We start from the raw sequence: 24,135 nt of genomic DNA on the forward strand, positions 1-24,135 counted from the left end.
AACTGTCATCTCTAATAATGCTACTGGGAGAACACTTTTGACCAGCCAGTGATGCTTGGAGATCACAATCCTAAATTTATGGAACACTAATCAAGAGGTCACCAAGTAATACACTGGGAAATAGAGTTGTGAATAAAATGTAACCATAGTTTGTTTAGCTTCTAGATTTAATTTAAAATATTTTTCCAGTTCCCAAGGCATCAATCAAAAGTATTTCAATTACTTCTTTTTTAAAAAAATATTTATTTATTCCCTTTTGTTGCCCTTGTTGTTTTTTATTGTTGTTGTTATTGATGTCATTGTTGTTGGATAGGACATAAGAGAAATGGAGAGAGGAGGGGAAGACAGAGATAGGGAGAGAGAGACACCTGCAGACCTGCTTCACTGCTTGTGAAGCAAGTCCCCTGCAGGTGGGAGCCTGGGGGCTCGAACCGGGATCCTTACACAGGTCCTTGGGCTTTGCGCCACATGCGCTTAACCCACTGTGCTACCGCCCGACTCCCTCAATTACTTCTGAAGAAAAAAAGTCAAGCCTATTTTTACTTCCTGTAAAATGGTAAAACTTTTTCTAGCACTCTTTAATTCATGAGCACACTTCCTCCACTGATAAAGTCAAAGGACAAGAAGCACACCTCCATTAACTCGATTCTTTCTTCTTGCCACCAGGGTTATTGCTGTGGCATGGTGCCTACATGACAGATGTTTTTAAATTATTTCTTAATTTCATTTATTTTGAAGACAGAGAACTGAAAAGGAAGTGGGAAGACAGGGAGCGAGACACCTGCAGTAATGCTTCACCACTTACGAAGCTTCTCTGTTGTAGGTAGAGACCTGTGGTTTGAACCCAGGTCCTTGTGGATGGTAATGTCTGAACTCAACTGGGAGTACTGTCAGGTCTCTCTCTCTCTCTTTTTTTTTTTTTTTATATTTTATTCCCTTTTGTTGCCCTTGTTTTTTATTGTTGTCATTATTATTGTCATCATTGTTGGATAAGACAGAGAAAAATGGAGAGAGGAGGGGAAGACAGAGAGAGGGAAAGATAAGACACCTGCAGACCTGCTTCACTGCTTTTGAAGCAACTCCCCTGCAGGTGGGAAGCCAGGGGCTTGAACCAGGATCCTTGAGCTGGTCCTTGCGTTTTGTGCCACCTGCGCTTAACCCGCTGCACTACCGCCTGACTCCTGTCAGGTCTCTTTCATTATGCAACAGAGAGAAACTGAGAGGGGAGGGGAGCTGAGAGGGGCTAAAGAGACACCTGCAGCAATGGTGCACCACCAGATGTACCAGTGGTTTCAGATGGGACCAGGGGTTTGAACCTGAGACCTTGCACATGGTAACATGTACCCTCTACCAGATGTGACACCCCTTGGCCGATGCCCTGGAAATTTTCCATTACATCCATATTAAATAAAATGAAAATGCAGAGATCATCCTTAAGACAAGAGTGCTTTAGTCTGGCAAAATAGCTCACTTGGCTAGTGTCCTGTTGGAGGGGGCTTCAGTGCTATGGTTTCTTTCTTTCTCTCCCTGCCCCTTTCTGACAAAGTCAGTTTGGAGCAGTGAAGCCCCAGTAACAAGACAAAAAAAATTTAATTAATTAAATGTTATAATGCTTTCATTTACTCTACAGCGACCATGAAACTACAGAACAAAGCACCAGAAATCTACAGGAAGATTTAGAAGACTCTTTCGAATGTCCTGCAAGCCCACCAAAAGAACTGGAGGAGTTGCCATGTGAATCAGAAGATAGTCTCAAATCACTGCCTTAATGAGTACACCTAAAATTACTGCTTTTCAGTCATAGTAAGTAGCCGACTTGGGGTTGAGTGAAGTCAGGCCATATAGGTTATCTTTTGCAGGAGGAGGAAAAGGAGCAGGTGAGAGGTATCATTCAAATCAATTAAATTGGAGAGTTCTGGGTGAAGGGGGCAAAGCTATTAAGGATTCTGTGTGGCTCACGTATAAAGCTGTAGGTTCAGGGGAGATGCGACAGCAGTAGCACCCGGGACTTGCATGTGAGAGGACCAAGGTTCAGTCCCTGATACTGTATTATGCCAGGGCTGCAGTGTTCTGGTCTTTCTCTCATGAAAATAACCCTATTTAGTTATTGGACAGAGACAGGAAAAATGAGAGGGAATGGGGAGATGAGATGGGAGATAACTGTAGCCCTGTGTCACCACTCAGAAAGCCCCCCCCCCCAGCACGTGGTGACCAGGGGCTTAAACCTGGGCCTTTGTGCACTGTAATACGTGTGCTCTACCAGGTGTACCACCACCCAGTCCTAAAATTAAATCTTTAATATAAATCCTGCTGGAATTTAGGCCCATTACCAGATAAACTGCTTTTTCAACGTTAAGTCAAATTCTGCAGATTAACAACTAAATTTAAGACTACTTGGGAATATGTGAGCAAAACAAAATAGCCGGGGATGACAAGTTTGCAGCTTCCAGTACAGTTTTCGTTAGCCTCAGCACCATTACCATTTTGGGTCAGAGGAATCATTGTTGATTGCTGGGAGAGGAAGTGATCCTGTGCACTGTAAGATGTTTAAGAGCACCGCTGACTTCTACTCATAGATGACAGTAACACCCCTCTCCCCAGATGTGACAAACCCCAAATGTCTCTAGACATTGCCAAATGTCCTGCAGAGAGGGGGAGGTCCCAGGTTGAAAGCCACTGCTCTAGAAAAAACTGCTACAAGCAAGTAAAAAATTGTCATTTTAAGAATCTAAGTAATTGACACAAGCTCAGCCTGCATAGCACAAGATGATTATGTGTGGCATTAAACTAAGAACTATAATTACTTTATTTAAAATAGCTGTTGGGGCTGGGTGGTGGCACACCTGGCTGAGTGCATGTTGCAGTGCACAAGGACCCATGTTTGAGACCCCTATTCATCCCCACCTGCAAGTGGAAAGCTTCACAAGTGGTGAAACAGTGCTATAGACGTCTCTGTCTCTCCCTCTCTGTCACCCTCTTCCCTCTTGATTTCTAGCTGTCTCTATCCAATAAATAAGTAAATAAAGATAATTAAAAATAAAATAGCAGTTAACTATTTTCTGTGTAGAGTGTACCACTCTGTGTGTTGGCATGAAGTTCATTTTAAATAAATTTAAAACAACTTAGCAGGATTTTCTACTTGTAATTGATCCTTGGAGTACTTCTCATTAGTAACGAGATATTCTCTTGGTTTTATAAGCCTACTCTAACAGAAGCAACATCCTTGTTGTGTTTTTTTCTTTAATCTTTCTAGAAAAATTTAAAAATATGTGCTATCATCACCCTTTTCCCAGACTTAGATGAAGTCTTTTCTGGTGATAAGATGATAATCAGACAACTACCAGTTGAGTCAGCTAGTCAGCTAGAGAAAAAGATGAACTCTAATAGCGTCCCTGCACTGTTCTGCCTGCATGGAATTCTAAGGGTACATCAGTATCCTTATTATCTGAAAGTTGCCTGAACTATTATTTCTTCTCTCTTTCTCTTTCTTTTTAACCAGAGCACTGCTCAGTTCTGGTTTATGGTGGTGTGGGAGATTGAACCTGGGACTATGGAGCCTCAGGCATGAGAGTCTCTTTGCCCAACCATTATGCTGTCTGTCTATCCCAACTCCCTGCCCCCTTCTTCTCTCTTCTTTAAGGAAATAATTTTTGTCTAAAACAAGGAGTCAGAGAAGTGACTGGGCTGTTTTGTTTATTTAAAGGGAAAACAATTGATGCTGAGTCATGTAATTTGGCCTAAAACAAAACAAAACAAAACAAAAACCCCACCCTTTCAACATGCTACTGTATGTTCCATAAACAAAGAAGGCAATGTGACCAAATAAGAGGTGCATAGAAGACAGTGCTTCAGCCGTGGCCAAGTAGGGGTTCAAGTAATTTATTTATTTTGCAGCCCAGCGGCAGAGTCTCTTACTCAGGTTGCTAAAGGGAGGATGTGACAAGGTAATTGACATTGCTCCCTTCTCTAAAGCAACAAGGCATCTTGAAAGCTCAACTTCTTTGTGAAGTTTTACAGTTGGTGGCAGGACTTTGTCCATCCATGTGAAAAGATAGCTGAGTCTGGAATGAAAGCTCTTCCAAGGAAAACCTCCTCTCAATAGTCATACTGAGGAACTTCAGTCAATACATAGTCCAATTTACTTCGGGGGAAGTCCATCCCCAAATGTTGCAGTGGGAAGAGAGGTAGGTACAGTTACCCAGCCTGTATTCACTGCTTTCCTCCTCCTCTGGGTGAGGTGGGAGACTGAAGAGAAGTCTGGCATTCATCTTCTGCGCCGCAAATATGAACAGAGGTGAAAGTGGGTCTTGTCCTTCGGAGGCTCATTTTGGTTCTGGCAGGTCATTAGGGAAAAGCATCCTGGATCCCGCAATATGCACCCTGGGATCAGACAGCCACTCTTCTAGGAGTTAGCACCCATATTCATGTCCTCCTCTCAGTTAAACCTCCTTGGTTTAGTAACTGTAAAAGATTAAAAAAAAAAATGGGAGTAGGCTGCCAAGTAATAGAAAAATAATTCACACTAAATTAATGACTTATATGTAGGGGCTGGGATGCACTTAAGAGGTGAGTCAAAGATATCTAGTGTCTGCTATATCGGGTGAACCACCACCCAGCCCCTAGCTTTCAATGATAGTGGTTCTTGAGCTCAAGAATGTGAATTCAGTGTGACTGTGGAATCCCACTTAATAGACTTTGACAGGAGGTCCAAAAGCCTTGGCGTCCCAGTGATCATCATGGGGGCAAAAGATAAAAGTAGTATACCAGTATATTCCTGGGTCTGAGTCTACAAAGAATTCTGAGAAAGTATGACTGGCTTTCACATTGCATTTTAGATCACTGCCAAGATCAGAGAGTTGGGACTGCTTAAGTCAACATGAAACTCCTTTTAGATTTAGATGATCGTTCTAATTCAACAAGTGAACAATATATTACTAGATGTCCAGCTGTTTCAACCTAGGCATATCAGCCTTCCAAATGAAAAACGATTATTTTGAATGATTTTGTCATTACCTTGTATTGCTCAAGGACCAGTATGTCCCAGGATATTATTTGTACAATTAAAAAAAAAAAAAGAAAGAAAGAAAGAAAGAAAGAAAGAAAGAAAGAAAGAAAGAAAGAAAGAAAAGGAAGGGAGGGAGGAAGGAAGGAAGGAAAAGAAGAGAGAGCTTAAGTTAGTTTTACCTCCTGTGGATTTACAGCAGTCAAGACAGAAACCTCATATGACTGCCTCCCTGACTGCATGGTCACCAAGAGATGTGTCACATCAGGCACTGAAGACAGGGTACGGGGGGATCCTTCTGCAAGCACCTCTGTTAGACAGCAGGAAAACGATTCAATGAAAAGTGAATCCACAGAGGCACATTCTTGCATTATTATCAAGTATCTCATGAACTCTAAAAACTGTTCTCTCAAACACTCCCACATTCCTGATTTTTTTTTCACATTTAATTCCTGCCTGACCATCATTATGACTGAATTTGAAAATTAATATAAATTGGGGATAGAAAGAAAACAGTCTATGTAAAATAAAAGATCACATTTTCAACCTATTAATTTAGAATGAGATGGTTTGAACAGTATTAGTTGGGTTAAAAATTGTGTATAACACAAAAGCTGCTCAGAAGACAAATCAGGAAACTAGGATGAAATTTTAAAGCAGGAGCCTATGATACAAATATTCACAAGGCAAGGTAAACCTGGCTCCGAAGGTCCTACTCAGTGTCCCTTCCTCCCTTGAGGCTTTCTTTCTTCCTTAAAGCAGGCAAGCTTGCGAAGTGCAAGGACCGGCGTAAGGATCCTGGTTTGAGCCTCTGGCTCCCCACCTGCAGGGAGGTTGCTTCATAGGTGGTGAAGCAGGTCTGCAGGTGTCTATCTTTGTCTCCCCCTCTGTCTTTCCCTCCTCTCTCCGTTTCTCTCTGTCCTATCTAACAACGACAACATCACTAACAGCAACAATAATAACTACTATAACAATAAAAAACAAGAGCAACAAAAGAATATTAAAAAAAAATTTTAAATGAAAAGAAAGGCAAGCTAACTTCATACAATTTCTGTGTTCATCCTTTCAGTTATCTACTGGTATCATTCAGGAAACAGAGAAAGTGGAGTGTGGAAAGACTAAGTCTTGTAGATTCTCTATGTATGTTAAACAAATAGGATTACTTATACCCCAAAATAACAGAGTAGGACATAAGTAACTAAAACAGATCTCAGACTTACTAAATGTTTGTCATTGGGATCACTGAAAATCTTCTAGAAATAGTTTTTACACAAACCACTTAGCCCTCAAACTAAGTTTCTTAAAGGGGTTTTCTAGCATATGCTGCTCTTTCAGACTTCATTGTATACTTTAACATTCGCTGATATTTACAGTTGTTTCCCATATAGAAATTCTGACTTGGCAACTAGATCTTAAGGTCCTTGTCTTCTACTTTTATCTTTCCCACGGTGCCAGGCACGCGGTAGGCACTGAATAAATGCATGCTGACCTCACCTGTTAAGTTTTTCAGAGAAGAGGGCCTGGCCTGTGTAACTTGGGTGAAATTTCTATACGAGAGAGGAGCAACTGTGTCCTAGAGAGCCCTTTCTTTTCTCCAGAAGATATGGCTTTTGAAGGTATAGAGAAATTGCTTTATATCTCCTCTGTAAAACCTGGTTATGTTCTGTTTAAATGTTTAAAAGTTAAGTTCTTCCATAACTGCAATAGGAAAGATAGAAATAGTTGGGCTAGGAAGCTAGATTATGGATAACCCTTAATTTTTTTTCTTTTGTTACATCTTTGTAAGGAGAAAAAAATATCTGTATAGAGTCAAATATCCATCCCATAGACAACACAAATATTACTCAATTGTGTCACAGCTACATGTAAGAAATGAATTAATTTTTTAACTTCTACTTTGGAGACAACCCCACCTAGTCCCTAGTGACATTTTCCCCCAAATAAAGGAGAGCTGAAAGTCTTACCATCATCTACTCCTAGGATAGAATTGGTATTTGCTAGATTCAGAGACTCTCCACCAAGGCTGGGCTGGGAATTCATAGACACCAGGTTTTTACTGGTTACTGAAGCTTCTTCCAGCAAACTACTGCCCATTAGTGGCTCAGCTGCACAGGGAATAGGATGTGAGAGACATACAACAATCAAGGCTGTGCCTGGTGCTTATTTTACTTCACTGGAATTTTTTTTTCAGAGCTAGAAGTTAATCTTTATCTCGGATACTATCTCCCATTTCACTTACTTTTGGGAAGTAAAAAATAAGCATAGAAAGGGTTAACCTCACAGATAAATATCCTTGTTTATGATAAACATCTGAGTAATTAGCATATAAAATACGGTGGATGGATTTATAGGAATCTTTATTATAGAATGAAATAATTAAGGAAAGACATGGAAAAGGAATAACAGAAGTTATTAATTTAAGTTAGAGTAAAAAAAAAAAAAAGGGAGTCATGACTAATATTATCTTATAAAATCTTCATTATAGTGGATCAGCAACAAGTTACTATTAGACTCCCTTACTGGAGCTTCTCTCTCTTTTTTTCTCCTTCTTACCCCCCACAATAAGAGCACTGCTTAGCTCTCCTTTGTGGTAATGCTGGTGATTCAACCTAGGATCTCAGCCTGAGGCATACGGGTCTTTTTACAAAACCACTATGCTATCTCCTTAGCTCTTTTTCTTCCCCTGAGTGTCAAGGATTAAACCCTAGGCCTCATACATGCATAATTATGGGAGCTTTTAAAGCAACAAATTCTGGGGAGTCGGGCTATGGTACACTTGGTTAAGCACACACCTTAACATATTTGAGCCTCTGTTCCCCACCCACAGAGGCGAAACTTCACGAGTTGTTAAGCAAGTACTGCAGATGTCTATCTTTCCCTCTGCTCTCAATTTTTCTCTATCCTACCAAATAAAGGGGGTGGGGTGGGGGAATGGCTGCCCCTAGTGGCAATCAAAATAATACAAAACCCAAAACCTACAGATTCTGGAATTTTATTTTCAAATAATCTCAAAGTCTTTTGTTTAGAGGGAGATATGGACAAGTAATAAAAATATATGCTTTAGACACTTGCAGATCTCAAAGCTATACAAGGAAAATAAAATTGGGAAGTTTCCAGATAAACAGGCCCGTTAGCTGGTTTTTTGAACCCAGAAGAGATCTAGCCAGCCCTTCACTACCCCCTCTTCTTACCAGTCTGTTCCTGCTTTTGATTCCCGGCTGCTCCCATCTGCAAATGATGCTTTCTCACATGCACGTTCCTACTTCCACTCTGAGAGAAGGTCTTCCCACAGACTTGACACTGGTGAGGCTTCTCTCCTAAAACAGAATCCACGTCAAGACAGGGAAACCAAGAAGACAAAGTACATTTCTCATAGCAACAGAATGAATCCAACACCTAGATGGTGGTGGAGGGGATGGCTTGAACCCAGTCCTGATGCACTAATGTGTGTGCTTAACTGGGCACACCACCACCCACACCCTCAATGGGTGGCTTTTAAGGTATATACTTGTGTGGAAAAAAAAAAGATTAAAATAACTAACAAATCCAGAACATGAAATACTCCTTATGACTCCACTAACTCTGCTGTGCAACAGGTCTGTGACATTAAAAAAAATTAAGTGTAGATATAGGTAGATACAAAAAGATTCAATGTAATACTGGGGGGGGCTGGGGAAAAAGCTTCATAGCTATGCAAAAACACTTTCCATGCTTGAGGCACCAACATTCCCAGGTTCAGTCCCCAATACCACCAGAAGCCAGAGCTGAGCAGTGCTCTGGTGGGGGGAAAAATGAATAAAGATCAGTGGCTTAGCCGGAAATATTAGGTTCCCTTACGACATATGGCAGTGTCATGAGGAGAAGGGACAGTCTTTTAGATTTTTTTTTTTTTAATTTTTGCAAAGCCAAGGACGTGTGTATGGTTGATTTTTTTCACTTAGAAACAGAAAGAGGAAGAGCTACCACAACACCAGAGCTTTCCCCAGCACCATGGCACTCCTGTGTGGTGCCAGGGCTTGACCCTGGCCATGTGTATGGCAAGGCACACATCCTACATTGTGAATTGTCTTTTGGGACTCTTTTTTATTTATTTTTTGCCTTCAGAGTTATTGCCAGGGCTCAGTGCCTGCACCGGGCAAACGCTAGAAGAAGTGCCTGCACCACAAATCCATTGCTCCTAAAGGCCATTTTTTCCCCTTTTGTTATCCTGGTTGTTTTACCACTGTTGTGGTTATTATCATTATTGTTGATGTCATTTTTGTTGGATAGGACAGAGAGAAATGGAGACAGGAGGGGAAGACAGAGAGGGGGAGAGAAAGACAGACACCTGCAGACCTGCTTCACTGCTTGTGAAGCGACTCCCCTGCAGGTGGGGAGCCAGGAGCTTGAACCGGGATCCTTCCGCCGGTCCTTGCGCTTTGCGCCATGTGCGCTTAACCCACTGTGCCACCACCCAACCCCCTGGACTCTTTTTTATGAATGGCATAGGGGCCAGTACCTGAGTGAACCACCAAATGTTTTCGGAGACTTGAATACTCAGCAAAGGAACGGCCACATCCTTGGGTTTCACAAAGAAAAGGTTTTTCTCCTGGAAGACAGATAATGAGATCAAGACTCAGTCTTCTGATTTGTTGACTCAATTATTATCTTTTCTCACTTAACCTTATTTTGCTTCTATTGACTTAATCTGATTTCTTGAATATGCAATATAATTCCAGCTGGGCTATCTAGCAGGTGTCACCTCTCATGTGCAAGGACTAGGCTCAGCCCTAGGTCCCCATTTGCAGAGGGGAAGCTTGACAAGCAATGAAGTAGTGCTGTGTGTTCCTTCTCTATCTCCCCTTCCCTTACTGGTTTTTCTTGGTCTCTACAGAAATAAAAGGGGGGGGGGATAAAAACCAGGAGTGGTAGATTTGTTATGTTGGTGGAATTAAAAAAAAAAAAAAAAAGGAACTCTGGAAATACTGCTATCTTAGTGATTATGCAGAGAGACTTTCCTGATTGATGCTCTGAGGTCCCAGACTCAGTCTCCAGCACCAGAACCGAGCAGCGCTCTGCTTGGTCGAGGCCTCTCTCTCCTCTCCTCTTCTTCTCTTCTCCCTCTCCCTCTCCCCCTCAGTATTTCCTCTCATTAAAATAAAATAAAAAATATTTTTAAAAAAAGCTGTGCGCTGCTATCAAATATCATAAGGTAACAAGCAACACAAGGATTTAGAGGTTATTTAACTTCAACAATAAGACAAGGTGAACTCTATTACTTTTTTCCTTACTAGTCCATGAGACTGATTTTTTTTGTTCTTTCATTCATGATGCTCTCTTAGTCATAGGGACATGCCTGGCACAAATGTGGCTTGTACTTGGGGTTCACTTTTTAGTTACCCTTTACTCATACTTGCTACTACTTTGGCAATGCAAAAAGGAACAAAGAAGAGATAAAGAAAGTGGGGAAGAAGAGTCGCACCTGGCTAAGCATGTCACAGTGCACAAGGACCCAGGTTCGAGCCCCCAACCCCCACCTGCAGGGAAAGCTTCACGAGTGGTGAAGCAGTGCTGTGCGTGTCTCTCTCCCTATCACCCCCTTCCCTCTCAATTTCTGGCTGTCTCTATCAGATAAATAAAAATAATTAAAATATTTGAAAAAAAAAAAGATACTGATCTGAGTTGAGTGATTAAGCTCTAACAAGAGACCTGCTGAATGCTGGGCCAGTGGACGTGGGATGTGACTCACTCACTTTTATACTAAGAGTCAATAATTTCTTTATTTTGCTCCTTTAATAAAAACACACTTATGGGAGCTGGGCGGTGGCTCAGTGGGTTAAGCGCACGTGACGCAAAGCACAAGGACCAGCATCAGGATCCCGGTTTGAGCCCCTGGCTCCCCACCTGCGGGGGGAGGGGGGTAACTTCACAGGCAGTGACGCAGGTCTGCAGGTGTCTTTCTCTCCCCCTCTCTATCTTCCCCTCCTCTCTCCATTTCTCTCTGTCCAATCCAACAACAACAATAGCAGTAACAACAATAATGACGATTAACAAGAGCAACAAAAGGGAAAAAAAATGAATAAAGTTTAAAAAAATAAATAAAAACACATTTTTGACACAGAGTAATTTCTCCATGCTGTTACTCATGTTTTGAGGTCTTAAAAGAGACCAGTCAGAGCACCACTCTGGTACACACAGTGCCCGGGTCAAAGTATCTAGTTTGCTCTAACAGTTGAGTTACTTCCCCACCCACTGTTCTTACCACAACAGCATTCAGCTCTGGGTTCTGCTGTGCTGCTGGGGCCTCAACCTGCACCTCTGCCGCCTCAGGCTTTCACCAAAGTACTTCTGCATAGCCATGATGCTGTCTTCCCACACCCTCTATTTTTCTATTTTAAGGATTTATTCATTTATTTACTTATTGCCAGGACCTCAGACAAGGAACAGAGGGGTTTATTTTTTAAGAGCGACAGACACCAGGAGGCTGCTCAATCCCGGCACGGGGCACTGGTGGGTACTGACGGGGTCGAGGCATGCCGACCCTGTGCGCAAACGCAGCCACTCAGCTCCCCGGCTCACAAAGCTTGGCTTTTGGACTCCCTTCCCTACCACAGTTTAGTGCCGACTACATGCTTTGTACGGTTTGACTTAATGTAACGTGCTCATTTTGACAGCACATATATTAAAATAATAATAACAATCATATTAATAGTAGGGCTGGTGAACTAGTTCATTTGGACAGTATGTTGCTTTGCCACGCGCACCACCCAGGTTTGAGCCCAGCCGCCTGGGCACTGCAGAAAGCTTCAGTGCTGTCATCTTTTTCACTCTTTTATCTGAAAATAATAATCATAGATGATAAACATAACTCTTCCAAACTGCAGCTGTGTAATTTTCAAAGATAATTCAAAAGATTTATTTTGTACCTACATAATCCTATGATTAGTATCCAAGGTCTTTTTTCTTTCTGATACAGGTAAGCAGCAGAGAGGAGAGAGATTCAGCCCCGCTCCACTGCTTGTGAATCGCCCTACCCTCCACCCTACACACACACACAGGAAGGGACCGGGGGTTGAGCCCAGGTAACGTGTGTTCTACTGGATGATGTACCAGCCACCCCTTCGCCACCTCAGGTCAAAGCCTTTCCCACAATTTAGGTTCCTAGAGGCAGAAGTCAAACTGGGTGTTCTTTACACACAGGTGAAAGCTCAATAAATTTAACTAACTGAAAAGTGTCATGTAGCATGAAAAAAATTTTTTTTTGCCATCTTAGCAACGGTCCTAAACTTTCATTTTGATTTCTACCTGATAAGCCTTCCTGCGAGGAGGAAAGCAAGCACCGAGCCGGACAGATTGCTGGGGGGCAGGGGGTGTTGGGGTCACACACACCTGTGTGGATGCGCAGGTGATTCTTTAGGTTTCCAGCTGTGGTGAACTGCTTTCCACAGCTGGGCTCAGGGCACATAAAGGGCTTCTCCCCATTGTGGGTCCTCATGTGCACCTTCAGCCTCTGGAGCACATAGAAGCTTTTCCCACAACCTTCTGTAGGGCAGATGAAAGAGCGGTCATTTCTACAAAAAAATAAAAGTAAATAAAAATCAAATAAACAATAATGCCTGAAAATACTCTTTGCTAAAGAGAACAGTTATCAAAGTTCCCACAGATTGTCAAAGCAGATGGTATACACACACATGGACACAGCAGTCGCCTGAAGCTGTTGAAACTACAGCTGTTCTGATTCTACATCTCAAATCCTAAACATATATATATGGGGGGGGGGAGAGGGAGAGGGAGAGAGAGAGGTTTTAAAAAATTCGTGTGGAACTAAAAGAAAGTGGAGTGGAGGAGGCAGCATAATGGTCATGCAAAGAGACTCCTGCCTGAGGCTTCAAAGTCCCAGCTTCAGTCCCCTGCACCACCGTAAGCCAGAGCTGAGCAGTGCTCTGGTAATAAAATCACAAATAGCAGAATTCCTGAGGAGAAATGGAGGCATCACAGTTCCTAACCAGTTTATATTAAAACAATAGCAATTAAAACAGTGTGGTATTGGAACAAAAATGGACATATGGACCCATGGAACTGGATAGAGAGCCCAGAACTAAACCCACACATGTATAGGCACATTATACATGATAAAGGGCCCCATACTGCCCAACAGAGGAAAGAAAGTCTCTAACAAATGGTGTTGGAGGGGCCGGGTGGTGGCGCACCTGGATGAGCGCATGTATTACAATGCGCAAGGACCTGGGTTCAAGCCCCCGGTCCCCACTTGCAAGGGGAAAGCTTTACGAGTGGTGAAGCAGGGCTGCAGGTGTCTCTCTGTCTCTCTCCTTCTATCACCCCCTCCCTCTTTATTTCTGGCTGTCTCTATCCAACAAATAAAGAAATAAAAAAATTTTTAAAAAGTGTACCCATGTACCAACAACTATGGTATAAACCATTAACTTCTCAATAAAAAATAAAACATAAAAAAAAAAATGGTGTTGGGTGAATTGGACAGCACATGTAGAAAAATGAAACTAGACCACTACCTAACACCATGCACCAAAATTAACTCAAAATGAATCAAAGGTCTGGATATTAGACCCGAAACTACAAAATACACAGAAGAATACATGGTGAAACATTTCAAGACCTTAACATTAAAGATGTATTTGAAGACTCCATCCCATGAACAAGGGCAACAAAATTAAGAATGAACAAATGGAGCTATATCAAATTGAAAAGCTTCTACACATCAAAAGAAAATTCCATTAAGGGTAAACAGGAAACCCAGCAAATGGGAGAAGACATTTGCACACTACACTTTAGACAAGCAGCTGATATCAAACATCTATAAAGAACGCATCCAGTTTAACAAAAAGAAAAAGAACAGCCTAATAAAAAAGTGGGCAGATATAAGTGGACCTTTCTCTAAAGAAGAGATACACATGGGGAGTCGGGCAATAGCACAGCGGGTTAAGTGCAGGTGGCGTGAAGCCTAAGGACCAGTGTAAGGATCCCGGTTCGAGCCCCCAGCTCCCCACCTGCAGGGGAGTCGCTTCACAGGTGGTGAAGCAGGTCTGCAGGTGATGAAACAGGTCTGCAAGTGTCTAGCTTTCTCTCCCCGTCTTCCCCTCCTCTGTCCATTTCTCTCTGTCCTAACAACAACAATCAATCAATAACAATAACAACTACAACAACAATAAAAAACAAGGACAACAAAAAGGGAAATAAATAAATCTAAAAAAAAATCATAAAAAAAGAAGAGATGCACATGGCCTACAGACATATGCAAAAAATGCTCCAATTCACATCATTAGAGAAATGCAAATTAAAACCACATAGAAACTGCACCCCACACCTGTGAGAATGGGCTCCATCAATTAAACAAGGGAAGGTAAGTGTTAGAGAGGAGGTGAAGAGAAAAGAACTCTGCTACACTGCTGGTGGGCGTGCAAACCGGCGCAGCCACTATGGAGAGCAGTGTGGAGCGTCCTTAAACAAATACAAATGGAGACACCTTATGCTCCAGCAATTCCACTGCTAAGCATAAGAACACTGACTGCAAGGGATATGTGCACCCCCATGTTCATAGTGGCTTTATTCACAATAGCAAAATCTTGGAAACTAAAAAGAAAGATGACATTGTGTCCTTTGGGACAAAGTGGGTGCAACTGGAGATGATGCTTAGTAAAGTCAGGAGATAAAGGACAAGTACAGAGTGGATTTACTCATGTGGAATAAAAAGAAGTGAACATATGAATGTGGAAAAGAAAAAAAAAAAAGCCAACCTGTCTCTAAGACTGGAGAAAACTATAGTGGTTATCTACAGCGGTGGAGATGGGGACACAGACTTTTGGTGACAGGAGTGGTGAGGAGAAAAAAGACTAGTGTAAACGACTAACCCCTCAGTAAAATAAAAGTATATGCATTTTTAAGGGGGGGGTTAAGGGAAGAGAGTATGAGAACTCACGGCTTCCAACATGCATAACACCACTAAGTGGCTTCCCTGGCCTTTAATTTTCTATCTTTCACTTTTTTTTTCTTTGAGAAGGTGGGAAAAGACACGGACAGAGAACAAAGATGCCATGCACTGCACTACCACTCGTGACTTCCCATGTGGGGAAGACCAAAGCGAGGGTGAGCATACTACCAGGAGGGCTATCTCCCGGGGTGCAGACCCAGGTGAGGAAGACCAAAGCGAGAGTGAGCATACTACCAGGAGGGCTATCTCCCGGGGTGTAGACCCAGGTGGGGAAGACCAAAGCGAGGGTGAGCATACTACCAGGAGGGCTATCTCCCGGGGTGTAGACCCAGGTGGGGAAGACCAAAGCGAGGGTGAGCATACTACCAGGAGGGCTATCTCCCGGGGTGCAGACCCAGGTGAGGAAGACCAAAGCGAGGGTGAGCATACTACCAGGAGGGCTATCTCCCGGGGTGCAGACCCAGGTGAGGAAGACCAAAGCGAGGGTGAGCATACGACCAGGAGGGCTATCTCCCGGGGTGCAGACCCAGGTGAGGAAGACCAAAGCGAGAGTGAGCATACGACCAGGAGGGCTATCTCCGGGGTGCAGACCCAGGTGAGGAAGACCAAAGCGAGGGTGAGCATACTACCAGGAGGGCTATCTCCCGGGGTGCAGACCCAGGTGAGGAAGACCAAAGCGAGGGTGAGCATACTACCAGGAGGGCTATCTCCCGGGGTGCAGACCCAGGTGAGGAAGACCAAAGCGAGGGTGAGCATACTACCAGGAGGGCTATCTCCCGGGGTGCAGACCAGGTGAGGAAGACCAAAGCGAGGGTGAGCATACTACCAGGAGGGCTATCTCCCGGGGTGTAGACCCAGGTGAGGAAGACCAAAGCGAGGGTGAGCATACTACCAGGAGGGCTATCTCCCGGGGTGCAGACCCAGGTGAGGAAGACCAAAGCGAGGGTGAGCATACTACCAGGAGGGCTATCTCCCGGGGTGCAGACCAGGTGAGGAAGACCAAAGCGAGGGTGAGTATACTACCAGGAGGGTTATCTCCCGGGGTGTAGACCCAGGTGAGGAAGACCAAAGCGAGGGTGAGCATACTACCAGGAGGGCTATCTCCCGGGGTGCAGACCCAGGTGAGGAAGACCAAAGCGAGGGTGAGCATACTACCAGGAAGGCTATCTCCTGGGGTGCAGACCAGGTGAGGAAGACCAAAGCGAGGGTGAGCATACTACCAGGAGGGCTATCTCCCGGGGTGTAGACCCAGGTGAGGAAGACCAAAGCGAGGGTGAGCATACTACCAGGAGGGCTATCTCCCGGGGTGTAGACCCAGGTGAGGAAGACCAAAGCGAGGGTGAGCATACTACCAGGAGGGCTATCTCCCAGGGTGTAGACTCAGGTGAGGAAGACCAAAGCGAGGGTGAGCATACTACCAGGAGGGCTATCTCCTGGGGTGTAGACCAGGTGAGGAAGACCAAAGCGAGGGTGAGCATACTACCAGGAGGGCTATCTCCCGGGGTGTAGACCAGGTGAGGAAGACCAAAGCGAGGGTGAGCATACTACCAGGAGGGCTATCTCCCGGGGTGTAGACCAGGTGAGGAAGACCAAAGCGAGGGTGAGCATACTACCAGGAGGGCTATCTCCCGGGGTGTAGACTCAGGTGAGGAAGACCAAAGCGAGGGTGAGCATACTACCAGGAGGGCTATCTCCCGGGGTGTAGACCAGGTGAGGAAGACCAAAGCAAGAGTGAGCATACTACCAGGAGGGTTATCTCCTGGCCCAGGAATAATGTTTCATGACAAAACTTCAGAACTCAAAGTTTTGACTCTAAGACATTTGGTATGTTCGACAAAGCATCTGTCGAGCAGCCTGGGTGGTGGTGCAGTGGATAAAACACTGGGACCGTCTGGTGTGTTGCACCAAAGTAAAAGACTCTGTGGTGGGTGTGTGGGGGAGAGTACAGGTCCTGGAACAGGATGACAGAGGACCTAGTGGGGGTTGTATTGTTATGTGGAAAACAGAAATGTTATGCATGTACAAACTATTGTATTCACTGTCAAAGGTAAAACATTAATCTCCCAATAAAGGAAATATAATTAAAAAAAAATTGGGACCCTCAATTTGGGTCCTAAGTTCTATTCTCCAGCATATGTGCAAGAATGATGCTTTGGTTCTCTCATTAATAAACAAATCTTAAACAGAAAATTATCAAGAGTGAGGTATTATATTAAAGAATGAAAATTTTAAGACCTAATAATAAGTGAGCTGGAAACGCTGGTTCCCTTGCAATTTGCCAGGGACGGAGGAGAGGACAAGTCCCTCCACAATGTGGATACTCTTGAGGTCTGAATGCAGAACTTCAGATTTGCTCACCGATGAGTTTTGAGGTGGTACTTGAAGTGAGCTCGCCTCACAAAGGTCCGGTCACATCCTTCAACTGTACACTTGAGCTGCTTTTCCACTTGAGGGAGGGGCCCCGAGTCTTTGGGCTGCCCATCACCAGAGCCAAGGTGGACATTTTCTGCTGTAACAGAGACACATGTGAAATCTACTGAAGGGCTGGCTCCATTCGGACACACTGGTTCAAACAATAAAGTCCCTATATCTTATGCCTCGCTACCATTAATCAATAATCTACTTCATCTGTCTAATTTTTATCCATTTTTAACAATGGATAGTGTTCCTACATCCCACCACCTTATTTCAGAGAACCACCAAATACCACCATGTGGTTTCACAATACCAGGTCCTTTTGGCATATGTAAGAAATGTCCAAAATGGTTTTAAATCTAAAAGCAGAGTTAAGCTTTTTTTTTTTTTTTTTTTTGTATTGCAGGTTTATAGGAAGCAGAGTGGTACTACAGAAGATGAATTAAAATTCTAGGTTTAAGAACATGTATTTTGAGAAACAGCAGCCACTGTGGTCTAGCTGTGGGCCTGCAGTAATCACTTCGTCTGCGGGTAGCCATTATTAGATTCCTATCTTCTGCAGTCAATTTGGCAATTTATTTCAACCTAGAGAATGAGTCATCTTCCAGTTTCCTGTACCACCCCCATCGGTTATAAAATACTTTAGAATGTAAAAAAGAAAAGAAAAAATTAGTGGTTACATTTAAAAAGTAAGAGAAACACAATTCTACTTCTATATGCCTACTTGAAGAAAAGATACGTGCATGCTTATATTCATTGCAGGGCCACTGAAAATGGTCAGTGGCCACATAATGATTCTGCAAAACACTTCTATGCCAGAGGCTCTGAGATTCCAGCTTTAATCCCCACCTCCAACCACAAACAGGGGCTGAGCAGTGCTCTGGTAAAAATAGACTGAGGGGAAAAAATAGATTGAGGTAAATGGTAAGTAAGCCAGGAATGGAATTGGATAGAATGCCTAACAGACGAGTGAACTAAGAAGTTCGCTGTGAGTGTATCTCTCTCTCCTCTCTCTCTCCGTCTCTCTGTCCCTCCCTCCCTCTCTCTCTCTCTCTAAGTCTAATATAACTAGATATCAGAATACTACTCATTTCTGAGAAAAGATGAGATCTTGCCCCTTGCCACAACATGAATGGATCATGCTAAGTGAAATAATCAGAAGGAGGACAAATACTGGATAATCTCACAAATGCGATACAGAGAAGCAAAGCAGGGAACAAACCCTTACTTTTTAACTATAAAACCAAGGTCACCAGGAGTTGGGCGGTAGCGCAATGGGTGAAGCGTAGGTGGCGCAGAGCACAAGAACATAAGGATCCCAGTTCGAGCCCCCGGCTCCCCACCTGTAGGGAAGTCGTTTCACAGGTGGTGAAGCATGCCTGGAGGTGTCTGTCTTTCTCTCCCCCCTCTGTCTTCCCCTCCTCTTTCCATTTCTCTCTGTTCTATCCAACCAACAAAGATGACATCAATAATGACTACAACAATAAGAAAACAAGGTCAACAAAAGGGAAAATAATTATTAAAAAAAAAAAAACAAGGTCACCAAACTTGGGGTAATAAAGTACTCAGCTAATTAAAAATTTATACAAATTTGAGTAAATAGTGGTGGTCTTTTCATTTTCTTCAAGATATAACTGGAATATCAACAGAGAAAACATCATGTTATTCTGTTATACAGAATTTATATTTCATTATTTATACACATACCTTAGGAACAGACAATGTATTTCCAAGCTAAGAATAAGACATATAAATAAGATATAGTTCCATTTATCCATATCCCATAATACACCCTGGAGTATTTTCCTGGAGTATCACCTGGCAGGTGATAAAAGGCAGTTTCTATCCCTTCTATTAGTATTTATTTATTCTAACATATGTATGTATATATGTATGTTAAGGATCACATCCACAATGAAGACACACAATCTATCCCCAAACTACTGCCTAATCTCATTCTATTAATCATATTCTCTTCCTGCCCTATATCCTTGCTTTACTTCGCCAAACGCTAGTCATAAACTAACTGTTCAAGGGTCAGAATAAAACCCAAGAGACCTTCTGCTAGTTCATATTAATAACCTTTTTAAAACATTCAATTAAAAATAAAAACAGGTTTATTTTTAAAGAAAGTAACATCTGCACATAGGTTGAAATAAAAACAGTGTGAAAATGCATAAAATATAAGGGAAATTTCCCACCAACTCCAAAGTTAATTAGTAAGAAGTCTACAGACATCCCACGGGAGTCCAGAGATTTAAACCTGTGACTGCAGTAGCAGTGTGCTTTTAACTGTGTAGAAGGAGAACATTGATAAAATTGCCAGAGTTGTATTGTAGTTCTTACACAATTACTAACATAATGGAATGTTCCATCAATTTTTTTTCTTTTTTTTAGTTTTGTTAAAGCAGTGTTTGTAGAAGCAAGATTAGATTACAATGACCTCAACCAATGACAGTTTTGGCTATGTACAGATCATTTGATAAATTAGTTCCAAAAAGACAAAGAAATTCAAGACCTCTTACCATAGTTACTACAGAACACTGTAACACTTTAGCCTTATAGTTATGTAAGTAGGCCTTTGATTCTGGGAGAAAATCACCAATGAGTAGCATATGTAGCAGTTGTAAAGGGGAAGACAAACATTTTTGGCTTTGAGGGCCAAAGTCTTTGTCACAACTCCTTGACTTTACACAGGAGCAGCTACAGACAATATGTAATTACTAGGAAAATAGGTGTTTCTTTAATTTTTTTTTTTTGTGTGTGTATGTGTGAAATCCTGAGTTTGATCCCCAATACTGCATGCCAGTTATGTTCTGGTTCTCTTTTTAAATCCTCATAGTAGTGTTTTCTTTATTGTTAATTAAAAAAAAAATTTTAAACATTTATTTGCTTATTTTCCCTTTTGTTGCCCTTGTTATTTATTGTTGTAGTTGTAATTGCTGTTGTTGTTGGATAGGACAGAGAGAAATGGAGAGAGGAGGGGAAGACAGAGAGGGGGAGAGAAAGATAGACACCTGTAGACCTGCTTCACTGCCTGTGAAGCGACTCCCCTGCAGGTGGGGAGCTGGGGCTCGAACCCGGATCCTTATGCTGGTCCTTGTGCTTTGTGCCATGTGCGCTTAACCCACTGCGCTACCGCCCAACTCCCTCTTTATTGTTAATTTAAGATATTTGTTTTCTTCCACATGAGGGGGGATTCAATTGAGTCACAGAAGTCAGAAGTCTTTAAAAACTAGCTTACAAATATATTTTATTTATTTATTTTAATGAGAGACAGAGTTAGAGAGAGAAGCAGAGACTAGAGCACTGCTCAGCTATGACTTACGGTATTGTAGAAGATTGAACCTGGGACTTTGGAGCCTTAGATATGAAAATCTTTTTGTATAACCATTATGATATCTCCCCCACCATATACATGTTGGTTTCAATAAAACTTTATTTACAGGGCTGGAAGGTAGTGCACCCAGTAGAGCACATATGTTATAATGTGCACTGACTTAGGTTCAAGCACCTAGCTCCCACCTGTGGGGGGAAAGCTTCACGACTGGTGAAGCAATACTGCAGGTCCCTATCTGTCTATCTACTATCTATCTCTCCATCTCTATCTCCCCCCTCTCAATTTCTCTTGTCTCTATCCAAAATAAATAAATACAATATTAAAAAAAAAACCTGGGGGTTGGGCGGTAGCGCAGTGGGTTAAGTGCACATGGCACAAAGCGCAAGGACTGGCGTAAGGACCCCGGCTGGAGGCCCCAGCTCCCCACCAGCAGGGGAATCGCTTCACAGGTGGTAAAGCAGGTCTGCAGGTGTCTTTCGCTCCCCTTCTCTGTCTTCCCCTCCTCTCTCCATTTTTCTCTGTTCTAGCCAACAACAATGGCATCAATAACAACGATAATAATAACCACAACAACAATAAAACAACCAGGATAACAAAAGGGAAAAATGGCCTCCAGGAGCAGTGGATTCATGGTGCAGGCACCAAGCCCCAGCAATAACCCTGGAGGCAAAAAAAAAAAAAAAAAAACTTTATTTACAAAAGTAGGCAAACATTTTGACATGGTCTTTACTGTTCCGATATATATCTGTAGCATTATGTACAAACTAAATATTTCTACATCTTCATCAATTTAGCTTGAAGTGAAGCTGATGTGAAATAGGTCCTCAGGCAGCCTCTCATTATAATTTCTTTTCTTTTCTTTTATTTTATTTATTTATTCCCTTTTGTTGCCCTTGTTGTTTTATTGTTGTAGTTATTATTATTGTTGTTGTCATTGTTGTTGGATAGGACAGAGAGAAATGGAGAGAGGAGGGGAAGACAGAGAGGAGGAGAGAAAGATAGACACCTGCAGACCTGCTTCACCGCCTGTGAAGCGACTCCCCTGCAGGTGGGAAGCCGGGGTTTGAACCGGGAACCTTATGCCGGTCCTTGTGCTTTGCGCCACCTGCGCTTAACCCGCTGCGCTACATCCCGACTCCCTCATTATAATTTCTTTTTAATTAATTTGATAGAGATAACTTGAGAGGGGAATGGGAGAGAGAGAGGATACCTGCAGCATTGATTCACTACTCATGAAGCTTCTCTTTGCAGATGGGGATTAGTGGCCTGAACCTTGGTCCCTGTGACGGGCAATATTATTATCTTAACCAGGTGTGCCACCACCTGGCACCTGTTACAATACTGATGAGGATGGGCAGGGGGTAGATATAGCATAATGGTTATGCAAACAGACTGTCATGCCTGAGGCTTCGGAGTCCCAGGTTCAATCCCCTGCACCACCATAAACCAGAACTGATCAGTGCTCTGGTAAAAAACAAACAACCAAAAAAAAAAAAACAGTACTGATGAGGGAAAAAAAAAAAAAAAAAAATCACTGATTCCCAGCCAGGCCACTATCTGCACTGCAGAGGGATGTTCTCCCAGATATACATGAGTTTTTATTGGGCACTCTGTTTCCTCCCAGATCCCAAACATGTCAAGTTCACTGTGTGTCTGTTGCCTTGGTGTGTGTATGGGTATGCATTTAAGTGAGCCAACTTAAAAAAAAAAAAAAAGTCAGCATAGAATACTGGAAAAGGGTAGGGGTAGATAGCATAATGGTTATGCAAAGAGGGGCTGAGGCTCTGAAGTCCCAGGCTCAACCCTCCGCACCACCATAAGCTAGAACTGAGCAGGGCTCTGGTTAAAACCAAAACCAAAGACAGAATACTGGAGAACACCACAGGAATCTCACCATTGCTGTTGGTTTTTGCATTCTTTGCAAGCTGTGCGCGAGTAGCAGCTATCAAACTGTCATGAGCCAACTCCTGAACCCGGACGAACCATGGAATGCCACTGTCTGTGCACTCACTGGAGAGGAAATCATTCCCTGAATCTTCTGCCTCATCTTGGACAAACAGTAAGTGCTCAGCTGAAGAGCCCAGACCTGGATGAAACAAGAGGATATATGAAAGTTAGCCATCAAATAATCCTTTCATTGGTCCAAGCTCAGGAACTCTGCACTGAGTCAACTACTTCAGATTTTATCTCTCACCTCAAAACTTCTTTTTTCATACAAGACTGGGCTGTTACCTTTCCACAGCCAGTCTACAAGCTTGTTTTACTTCCTGTTTCCAAGGCAAAGTTGTTTTTCTAACCTCTCGGAAAAGCCTCACCAAGCAAGTATCCTATGTTTGATATCTCCACTCACTCCTGAAATCACTGAAAATCTGAAATCACTCCTCTCTTGGTCAGCTTATAGCCTGCCTTACAACCTTTAAATCTGTACAAAATCAAGTCTCTTCCACTTCAAATTTTAAACAGTTTAAAAATATATATATTTATGGGGGCTGGGCGGTGGCACAGCAGATTAAGCTCACATGGCACCAAGTGCAAGGACCGGTGTGAGGATCCCAGTTTGAGCCCCCACCTCCCCACCTGCGGGGGGGGGGGGGTATCCCTTCACAGGCAGTAAAGCAGGTCTGCAGGTGTCTGTCTTTCTGTTGCCCTGTCTTCCCCTCCTCTCTCGATTTCTATCCAACAGTGATGGCAATGACAACAACAATAATAACAAAGATAAACAAGGGCAACAAAAGGAAAAATAAAGCTTAAAATATATATTTATGGGAGTTGGGCGGTAGCACAGTGGGTTAAGCGCAGGTGGCGCAAAGCACAAGGACCGGCATAAGGATCCCGGTTGGAGCCCCTGGCTCCCCACCTGCAGGGGAGTCGCTTCACAAAAGGTGAAGCAAGTCTGCAGGTGTCTGTCTTTCTCTCCCCCTGTCTTCCCCTCCTCTCTCCATTTCTCTCTGTTCTATCCAACAACGATGACATCAATAACAACAATAATAACTATAACAATAAAAACAAGGGCAACAAAAAGGGAAAACAAATAAATAAATATATATTTTTTAAAATATATATTTAAGAAAGAGAAAGAGACTAGAGCATCACCCTAGCACGTGTGATGCTGGGGACTGAACGCAGGACTTCATGTTCGTTAAGTCCAAAGCTCTTGCTACTGCACCACCTCCAAGGCTTCATTCTCATATGTATTTAAAAAAAAAAAAATACAAAATCCCTAGTACTTCCCTCGCTATCATTTTCTCATTTTTTCTTCTTCTCAAGTTGAGTTTTAAAAATAAGTGTAACATCTAACTTCTAGATCCATCTTCTCATCTGCCATCCACTCTATCAATACTTAGAAAGTAATTCTCTTTCTAAGGTAATCAGTCCTTATGATGCCAGCCCAGCCTCTAAGACACAGCATGATTTAATACCTATCATTCTTTA

The 24,135-nt window shown here is 42.7% G+C and overlaps 2 protein-coding genes across 8 annotated transcripts in view; one reads left to right on the forward strand and one right to left on the reverse strand.

The window, feature by feature from the left end:
* FAM161B (FAM161 centrosomal protein B) overlaps positions 1–12,344 on the forward strand; it is a 29,454-nt gene extending 17,110 nt beyond the window's left edge. The window contains exons 9-10 of one of the 2 annotated variants that reach the window (XM_060175487.1): positions 1,631–1,803; positions 11,958–12,344. In XM_060175487.1, the coding sequence (XP_060031470.1) occupies positions 1,631–1,769 (139 nt within the window). In that variant the 3' untranslated portion in view covers positions 1,770–1,803; positions 11,958–12,344. Of the gene's footprint in view, positions 1–1,630; positions 3,056–11,957 lie in introns of those variants that run through there. The other variant, XM_060175486.1, reaches the window with a different exon arrangement.
* The window catches only part of ZNF410 (zinc finger protein 410), a 37,205-nt gene continuing 16,933 nt past the window's right edge, over positions 3,864–24,135 (reverse strand). For 4 of the 6 annotated variants that reach the window (XM_007521733.3, XM_016187536.2, XM_060175488.1 and 1 more), the window contains 8 exons: positions 22,598–22,789; positions 17,307–17,457; positions 12,371–12,552; positions 9,501–9,590; positions 8,194–8,319; positions 6,967–7,107; positions 5,185–5,312; positions 3,864–4,461 (listed from right to left, as the gene is read on the reverse strand). In XM_007521733.3, the coding sequence (XP_007521795.1) occupies positions 4,423–4,461; positions 5,185–5,312; positions 6,967–7,107; positions 8,194–8,319; positions 9,501–9,590; positions 12,371–12,552; positions 17,307–17,457; positions 22,598–22,789 (1,049 nt within the window). In that variant the 3' untranslated portion in view covers positions 3,864–4,422. Of the gene's footprint in view, positions 4,462–5,184; positions 5,313–6,496; positions 6,701–6,966; positions 7,108–8,193; positions 8,320–9,500; positions 9,591–12,370; positions 12,553–17,306; positions 17,458–22,597; positions 22,790–24,135 lie in introns of those variants that run through there. The other 2 variants (XM_016187537.2, XR_009545387.1) reach the window with 2 other exon arrangements.

The sequence above is a fragment of the Erinaceus europaeus genome, chromosome 16 (assembly GCF_950295315.1).
Source record: "Erinaceus europaeus chromosome 16, mEriEur2.1, whole genome shotgun sequence".
Lineage (NCBI taxonomy): Eukaryota > Metazoa > Chordata > Mammalia > Eulipotyphla > Erinaceidae > Erinaceus > Erinaceus europaeus.